Here is an 8594-nt window from a genome sequence, read left to right as displayed (position 1 = left end):
GATACCTCATCACCAGGTGCAGAGACACATAATGATTGTGTGTCTGGAGCAACTTTTGTCAAGAGATTTGCAAATTCTCTTGAGGTTGCTGGATCAGTAGGGCGTTGCGCCCCTACTGACCCCGTCCATTTTTTGGCGGTCCGCCTCGCTGTTGCGATTTCGCAACAACGTCGGATCCGCGACCGTTGCCCTTTTTGGCATACGATCCAAAATTACGTTCAGTACCTTTTGGTGCTGGACGTGGGGCACTACACTCATGAGCGTAATGTCCCAATTTTTGGCAGCGATGGCATTTCTGCGATCGCTTATTATTCGAAAAGCGAGGTTTCTCGCTTTCGACATAGGAAAGGTCCATGGGTTCTGGACCTCCTAGTTCGTGTCGTCTAGGTGGACGATATGATGACGAACTTGCTTGAGCCTGTCTCAAGCTAAAGTCCTCCTGTTCCGCTACGGATATTGCTTCTTCAAGCGTATCCAGTTCCAAGCGGAACAGGTGGGTCTTTACGGGACCATCCGTAAGACCTTGCATGAACACCGTAATCAACGTGTGTTCATGGACTGGGTTATTGGTAATACAATTCGCTAAGAGTCGTATGTGCTGGGCATATGCGTGCACATCACGCTTGCCTTGCTTAAGTTTCAGAAGCTCTGAACGAGCTCTGAACTCAGCCCTTGGTGGCTCAAACGTCTGTTTGAGTCGGGTTTTAAAAACCTCTAGAGACCCAAAAACATATGTGTCGCGCAACTTAAGGCCCAATGCCCAATTTTTGGCACGACCTGTCACATTTGATTGAGCGAATGCGACTTGCATTTGCTCGTCGATGATGTGGCGTGCCCTACGGCATCGTCCAACTTGACAAACCATCTAAAGAGGAAGTCTTCTTGGACTCCCCTGATGTCAATCTTTAAGGTTTCGGGACGACGCGTGTGCGACATCCCAGGTACAGGGGTCTGTACCTGTTGTAATCTCAACAGTTCCGCCTGTTGAGAGCCTTGCTGATTCAGCAAGGCTACTTTTTCCTTCATCTCGTCAAGTTCATGTTGTATGAACTTGGCGACGGTTGAATGGAGGGCATCTCTGTCTAAGTTGGACAGTAATGCCAGGATTGCATCGTTTCCTACGGTCGAACTCATTCGTTCAACCGCACTCCTTTCTATATCACTTAGAAAGGAGTAGCTTTCAGGGGAGGGGAAACGTGATGCGTATTCCCACTATCATCTAACATGTCCATATTAGATGTGGGAAATGTGGTCCTTGGACGGACTACAAAGTGCTACCAGGTGTAACGGGGCACTACGACTTGTACTGTTTCAGTACAAGTCCACTTCACACTGCTTCAGTTGTGAGTGGTGCCTTACGTTAGGTGACGTACGCTGTACGTGCAGAGGAAGACTTCTCTTAAGACAACTAGACTTAAGAGGGTAAAATGAAAACTGTATTAAATATATATTAAGTGTCTCTTGTTCTATCTTTGTAAGTGCTAACTTTATTATAATCTAATACTAAACATGCAAATGAATTCTTATCTGTATCTTATCTGTTACTCTCTCTTTGATCACTCCTACAGCTGATTAGTCTGCGGAATAAATAGGTATAATGGTCTATACCTATTTATGGATAAGAATTCGGAATATTACTTTATAAAGTAATATCCTCCAAATATTATCTACCTTTTAGATAATATATTAATTAACAACCTTTATGTGTTAATTTCATGTAACGATACACCCCGTTAGAAGCAGGCAGAAGAGGAGGAAGAGGATGAGAATCAGGAACCAGAGTATGTGGAGGAAGTTCAGTTTAGCAAGCATGAAAAGCTAAACTTCTTAGCTTTAATTGCCACACTTCTTGATCAGTCAAATCCTTTTGATAGGCCCTTACATACGCGCATCCATACGCACAGCAGCCAATACGCGACTTACCTTGGATTCTGGCTGCACTAGCTTAGTAATGTGCTGGGTAATAAAAAAATTCCATCGGAAAATTTATATTTTCATCAAATCTTATTAGTTATTAGTTATAAGTTAAACACCACAGAACCGCAATTGCGAAACCAATACCCTATAAGTTACGTGAGGCTAAAAGCTATGAGGGGATAAGTTATCCGAGGGACACCCGTATTTAGAGATTGGTGGCTTCGACGTTTTTCGGCGCGTGGTTTACAAAACGATCACTCTATTGCATCTATTATTACGATACCCAGCTCCATACACATCTTATGATTGATCGCGACACGTCACTCTATCTTTGTAATTCTTGTATGACTACCCAGTTCCCAAAATGACGAAGAAAAACGTCATAGAAACCGGAAGCAATGCCATCAGCGAAGAGAGCAGGACCAAGACTTCTTGCGTCGACAGCTTAAAACTGACCAAGAAGAGCGAAGCAAAGGCTTCCTCTGACAACTTTAGAAAGTTGCTGCTTATCGTATCGTTGGCCGTTGTTGCAACGGCCGTGGGTTTCACCAAGTACGCAAATGTGTCGCTGCAACTCGACGGCTTCCACAGTCTGAAAGACCGATTTTTGGGTCTCGTTGACTCAAACCCAGAAATGGTTTTGGACAAATACAAGACGGATTTGACGGTAATTCAGGTGCGCCACCTTGTGAGTGACCTTCAATGCAGCGATCTGGACTACGCACCCAAGACGTTGAATGACGGCAAAGTCATTTCCGTCTTACAGGCTATGGAAGCCAAGGAGCCAATGGGCAGTGATCGAGTTTTCTTTATGCTTAATGGTGCGAATGAAGGTGTCTATGTGTCGTGGAATGGCAATTTCGAGTGTATGGGACAAGCTGCGGAATTTGCTGCGGCGCGGCTTGGTGCAGATCGAGACGTGATGGCCAACGGTGTGCGTCTATACAATCAGCTCGGGTGGCCCGTACGTAATGCAAAGGAGCTACTCGAGGCAAAGCAGAGGGTACATATTTTGCTGGATTTTCAGCTGTGGCAGTGGCCAGGTATTACGAAGGGACACACGTACGTATTAGAGAACGGCGTGACACTGACAACTTTGGGAATAAGCCCCAAGGTCTTTGATGTAGCGTTTTTTTTTAACCAAGAAGAAGCCGACAAAATTATTGAGATTGGATTGCCCCAGCTGAACCGATCCAAGGTTGACAGCTCCAATTCATCAAGCATCGTGTCCGAGACGCGTACGAGTCACACGTCTTTTCTACCTGATAGCCTCTTTACGCGCGATTTTCGAAAGCGTTCGGCTCTTGTTGCACGGCTTCCGAGTCCATCGTATACAGAACGCATGCAACTTGTTCGATACGGAGCTGGTGAATTTTATCGTCAGCATTTTGATACTTTTCATTCGCGCGATTTCGTACCGAAAAAGAAAAATCCCTTTGTATACGATGACTATGTGGTGTGGACCACGTGGGCTGCTGACAAATTACGAAGTCTGGACCAAGAAAAGGTACCCGAGATGTTTCAAGAAGGTGGTCCGCTTTTTCCGGATGCAAACGATACTAAGATTTTTCCAAGCGTGCTGCTTGGATTATTCTGTGACTATATGAACAAAACCAATAGGTTTCAAGCCCTCTATGATCCTTTACAGGAGGAATGGATCCGCACGAGTTTAAACAACGGGACTGAAAATATCATGGAAGAATTGATGGAAGAGACGCGACGTCCGACGTACTTGCCACAGATTATTCAGACGTGGGAAGCGAAATTAGGTCTTGGCGAGCTTCATTACACCATTCCAAAGTTCGACATGAATGCCATTTCCCTTTTTTTCTATTGGGTCCGTTGGGCCAAAGAGCGCGTCGAGTACCTCGGAGACAAAGTGCCTGCTATCGCTCGTCGTGGTGGAACTCTATATCCGAAGTTTACAATAGCCTTCCAGGAGACATTGCTTGGCTTTATTCTGGATGACTATAGCCAGGGGTTTATCGTGCGCTTGACCAATGTCGAATGGTACGACTGGATGGTGTTCAATCGTGGCCGCAATAATGTTCTATCCAAGGTCTTGCAGGTATGGCCACAATTTGCAGAACTGGTAATTCGCACATGGGAGACACGCGTCGGAATAGTCCCAGAGCTGCGCTTTTCTTTGCCAAGATACGTTCAGCATTTTCAGCCTCAGCGATTAGTTACGCTTTTTCTTTATTTGAACAACCAGACGAAAGCCGGTGGTGAGACTGTGTTTCCTTTCTCTGTGGATCGCTTTTCCAATGAAACAATTAAGCGTGATGGCATGACTGAGTGCTCGAGAGGTTTGGCGGTGCCCCCGATTGCTTTGCACGCCTCTCTCTTTTACGTCCAGACTCCCGAAGGAATCCCGGATACCATGAGTCGTCATGGTGGCTGCCCGCCTCAAGAGGGCGTCAAGTGGGGGGCCAATTCATTCATGTGGGACTCGGATGCGGAAGAAGGGGCGAACTTGTGGACGACAAAGTAGCTTCTTTCTTTGTTGTAACAACGTTGAGATAATCATGAACTTTGAAAAGATTGTGCTTTTTTGTTGTGTTGTTTGAATTACATTTGTTGTATCAAGGGACTCTAACGGCTCATTCTTTGCTGCTAATTTTTGCTATTGCAATTCCGTACTGGAAGTTGACTCGTTGTTGCGAAATTCGCTAACATGTAATGATATTATCATGTAATGATACTAAATATCACGCCGTGAGATGCGCATTTAACGTTTTCGGTCGTATTAAAAACGGTGATCATCTTACCGCCGAGTAGAACGCGCATGGTCATGGCCTGAATGTTTTCTTAATCAGGAAGCGACACTTTTGAAATCTTCAATCGAAACCTTTAAAAAGTAATTTTTAATAACCTTACTCTGCTGAGCCAATTAAAAGTGCTAATGCTCTTCCTGCTTCTCCATGATATCAAGACGTGAAAAACTAAGTCATTCGTAAAGCGAGTGCAAATGTTTGCGAAGCCACTAATAAAACGGTAATTACGCCCAACAACACAAAGAAGACTTGATTTTCTTGAGAAATTAGGTTGTGTATAGTTATGATTGTCACTTAATTCTCCTCAGACCTAAAATTACACTTTTCTGGTAATTAGCGCATTTAGCTCCTTTGATTATACACGTCTGTTTTCTAATAACTGAAGCAAATCGCTCGATATTAACTTTATATTAATTTGAAAAACGCCAGAGCTCACAATTCAAACTCCCTTAAAGCTAACCCGAATGCGTGCTGCCCTCATTCTTTTAGTGGCATTTCCTGCCTCCACGGTGGCAAGCAGCGTCATGACCGCTGGTATGACTGGCAATTGGCGATCGGGCGAGGTTACTGTTGCTGACACTGAAGTATTGGACGGCGCCCTAAAGGGAGATAGCTTCTCTCAGTCAGTTGGCGACACACGAGTTTGCCATACCTCTTTAAAAAAGGTAGAGAAGCAGGTAGTAGCGGGAACAAACTATCGCTTCTACATGGAAGGATGTTCCGTAGAAGAATCCACTGGGCCGTGCGCGCCATCATCTTGTGTGAAACCCGAGTGCTGTATGGTGCAGATTTTTTCCCAGACGTGGACCAAAACTCTGAGAGTCACGAACATTACTATCGGTGGCTCGGTCTGTGTTTTACCTAGCTCAGAATCGAAGGAAACGACCACTTTTCCAATACGTACGTAAGCATGCTGCGTGTTTAGTCTCGTTTTAAAGTAGAATTGGGATATACTTTGAGAAGCGATGCCAGTTTATACTTGACAATTAATACATATTGCTACGCGCTTAAGAATATGGGTGGTTTGTTATCTCATGTTATATATTTGTTTTATAGAAATCTCGGCTAAAGAAAAAATGCTTATTGACGCGTGGATCCAAGCTAATCGCCTTAATGAGTTTGGTGATCACGTCATGACAATGTATTCTGGGGGCACTCCGTTGTTTAACGAGTCAACGGGCACGGTTATAGACCGTTACGTCTACATTGTGAAAAAGCACAGTGATCGCCCTTGGCAGAAAGGAAAAATGGATTATTCCGAGGAAAATGTGCACGCAACGAAAAGCCAAGGATCCGTTGCCGGTGTGTTTTCCATGTTGGGTGTATTTGCGGTTGTGATGGCTGCTGTGGCAATTATGAAGATGTATAAAGAACAAAGGAATCGCTTCCGTTACAGCCACATCCGCACTCGCGGGTAGTAAGTGATACGACAGCAAGTGCACAACGAATGAGCCAAAAACCGAACGAAAAGTTAATGGGGAAATAGGCGCACTGGTTTGAGTTGTTGTGTTAAAAAAACAAGTTTTAATAAAATGTGTGAGAAATATACGATTGATTAGTGTATATGTTCTAGGCCCGGCTATGTACATATTCATCATAAAAATAAGCGGTAAAAGTCTCTCAGCGCATCTCAAAAGTTTGGTAACACATCAGCTAAATACAATTTAAGCCCCTGAGCATCACAAGCAACTCCCATAGCAAACCGCGTGGAGTTCTTACTGCCGTAAACAGAATATTATGTTCATGAATCAGGATCTATCGGAATCGCTTTACCAGATACATGGACAAAAACATATTTCTTTGACAATAAAATTCATGAAAACGTTGTAACGGGAGTGTCCCGTTACATACATAAGTATTGAATCCTATAAGAGAAAATAAGCAAAGAAGTACGAATTTATTATCTTTCTTAATTTTGACTTAAATGTTCCAATACTTCGAAGCCCCTCAAGAAGTTTTATACGCAACACGTGACAAGTTTCCTGATTTGAGTGACCTCGAATGGAGAGCGATCGATCGGTCCTAAGCGGGCCAGCCGTTGGCGTCATGCTGTACAATCTGGGCAGAGATGAACAGTATGCTGCCATTGCCGAGTTCATTCAACACAACCCGACGGGGCCCCAGAGAAAGTAACCTTGCTTCACCAGCAAGGCTACCAACAGTCGGAACTGTTGAAACAGCAGCATGTTTTGCTGCTAATGGGCCGACGCTTCCGCGTCGACCCGAAAGCTTAAATATATAAATATCTAAGGCAGTCTAAGACGACTCCTTTTTAAGATGGTTTGTCCAATTAGACGACGCCATAGAAGCTCATCGTATCAGTGATGATGCGACGAAAATGAAATCTGGCATGTCCAACTTGGCCGGACGTGCCAAATCCTGGGCCTTTGAGCTCATGCTTCACGACCCATTGGTCTTTGGGTCGTATGAGGCATTTAAACCCCGGTTCAGACAAACATTTGACCGCCACGTGCCGAATTCGGGGCTCGAGCAGAGCTCCTGGATTTGTAGCAGGGCAAGCGTGAAATTCACGCTGATGCCCAACATACACGATACCTGGTCAGTTGTATCGTTAGTCATCCAATTGATGAACAAAAACAGGTATTTATGTTGATTAAAGGTCTTGCAGATAGTCCTGTTAAGACCCACCTGTTCTGGCTAGAACTAGAGTCGCTAGACCAAGCGATCTCTATAGCAGAACAGGAGGACTTTAGCCTTAAACAGGCTTTTGTCCACTCTGGTGCTTATCGTCCACCGACAATACAAGAAAACGGAGGTCCAGAACCTAGGAATCTCTCGTATGTAGAAAGCGAGAAACCTCGCTCTTCAAGTTACAAACGATTATAGAAATGTAATCGATGTAAGAAAATAGGCCACTACGCCAATGAGTGTAGTGCCCCACGGCCAATGCCTATAAGCACTGAGCGAAAAGACCGACCTTTCGCTAGAAAGAGCGGAGGACGCGGATCCGACGCTGTTCCGAAATCGCAACGGCGAGGCAGATCGTAAGAAAACGGTCAAGGTCAGTAGATGCGGAGCGCCCTACTGATCCAGCAATGTCAAAACAATTTGCAGGTCTTCTGACGAAAGTTTCTCCTCACTCACAAACATTGCGTGTAACTGCCCGAGTGGATGAGGTCTACCTCATCACCCTGAAAATAAAAGTGTCAAATAAGTTGCCACTAAAGTCCCTAGTCGATTGCGGTGCGTCAAATAATTTATGAGAAGCAATCGCTTGAAGATCGCAGCTCAAATTTATTGAGCGCTATGTCCCTGTAACGAGGATGACAGTGCGCTTAGCAGCAGGCACATCTGGGACACCCAAAAATATGTGTAGTTGGTATTCAATACACGTTGAAGGGTAGATATTACGATGATGATTCGATTGTACTAGATTTGGATGACAAATTTGATGTCATCCTTGGATTACCATGGCTCAGAAAGTACGAGCCATGTATAAATTGGCAGCATCAAGCCGTGACGATGCCTGTCTCTTGTTCATCAAATGGTAAACTGATGAACGTCTTGGAGCGTTCACAAGCGTATGGATGTCCTACGAGTGAGTGCGATTGCCTCACTTGTGGTTTGGTCGCTAGCATGACTGCACAAGACCTCAGTGCGATACCCAACACATTGTGGAATTAGATTCTGACGGCTGTGCACAAATATAAGCAGCGCTGAAGTTCCAACATTGGGACGTGGACATAGTGCTTAGAAAGCAACATCCAAGAAGGTTTAAAATGCCAGTCTATCAGAAAAAGTGCGAAACTCCTAGATCGCCTAGAGAGCCGATCGTAGAGGATCCGTGCAACCACGGCTAGAAGCAGCTAGGGAGGATACCTTTTAAGTAATATCTGTGGCAATAAGTCCCCGAAAACCTGTGGTCAAATGTTCCCAGGT

General features: G+C 44.6%; 2 protein-coding genes across 2 annotated transcripts; both read left to right on the top strand.

The window, feature by feature from the left end:
• Nucleotides 1–2281: 2281 nt before the first annotated feature.
• CCR75_004233 (uncharacterized protein) lies at nucleotides 2282–4411 on the top strand (the record flags this gene model as incomplete). The annotated part of the gene is made up of 1 exon (XM_067962320.1): nucleotides 2282–4411. One exon carries the CDS (start codon nucleotides 2282–2284, stop codon nucleotides 4409–4411), a length of 2130 nt encoding a protein of 709 aa, XP_067820467.1.
• Nucleotides 4412–5146: 735 nt separating this feature from the next.
• On the top strand, nucleotides 5147–6242 carry CCR75_004234 (uncharacterized protein). Its single transcript, XM_067962321.1, has 2 exons — nucleotides 5147–5594; nucleotides 5751–6242. Exons 1-2 carry the CDS (start codon nucleotides 5159–5161, stop codon nucleotides 6110–6112), a joined length of 798 nt encoding a protein of 265 aa, XP_067820468.1. The 5' UTR covers nucleotides 5147–5158; the 3' UTR covers nucleotides 6113–6242.
• The last annotated feature ends 2352 nt before the right edge of the window (nucleotides 6243–8594 follow it).

The sequence above is a fragment of the Bremia lactucae genome, linkage group LG1 (assembly GCF_004359215.1).
Source record: "Bremia lactucae strain SF5 linkage group LG1, whole genome shotgun sequence".
In the NCBI taxonomy this organism is placed as follows: domain Eukaryota; phylum Oomycota; class Peronosporomycetes; order Peronosporales; family Peronosporaceae; genus Bremia; species Bremia lactucae.
Note: the sequence above shows the minus strand (reverse complement) of the source record. Positions and strands in the feature narration are given on the sequence as shown.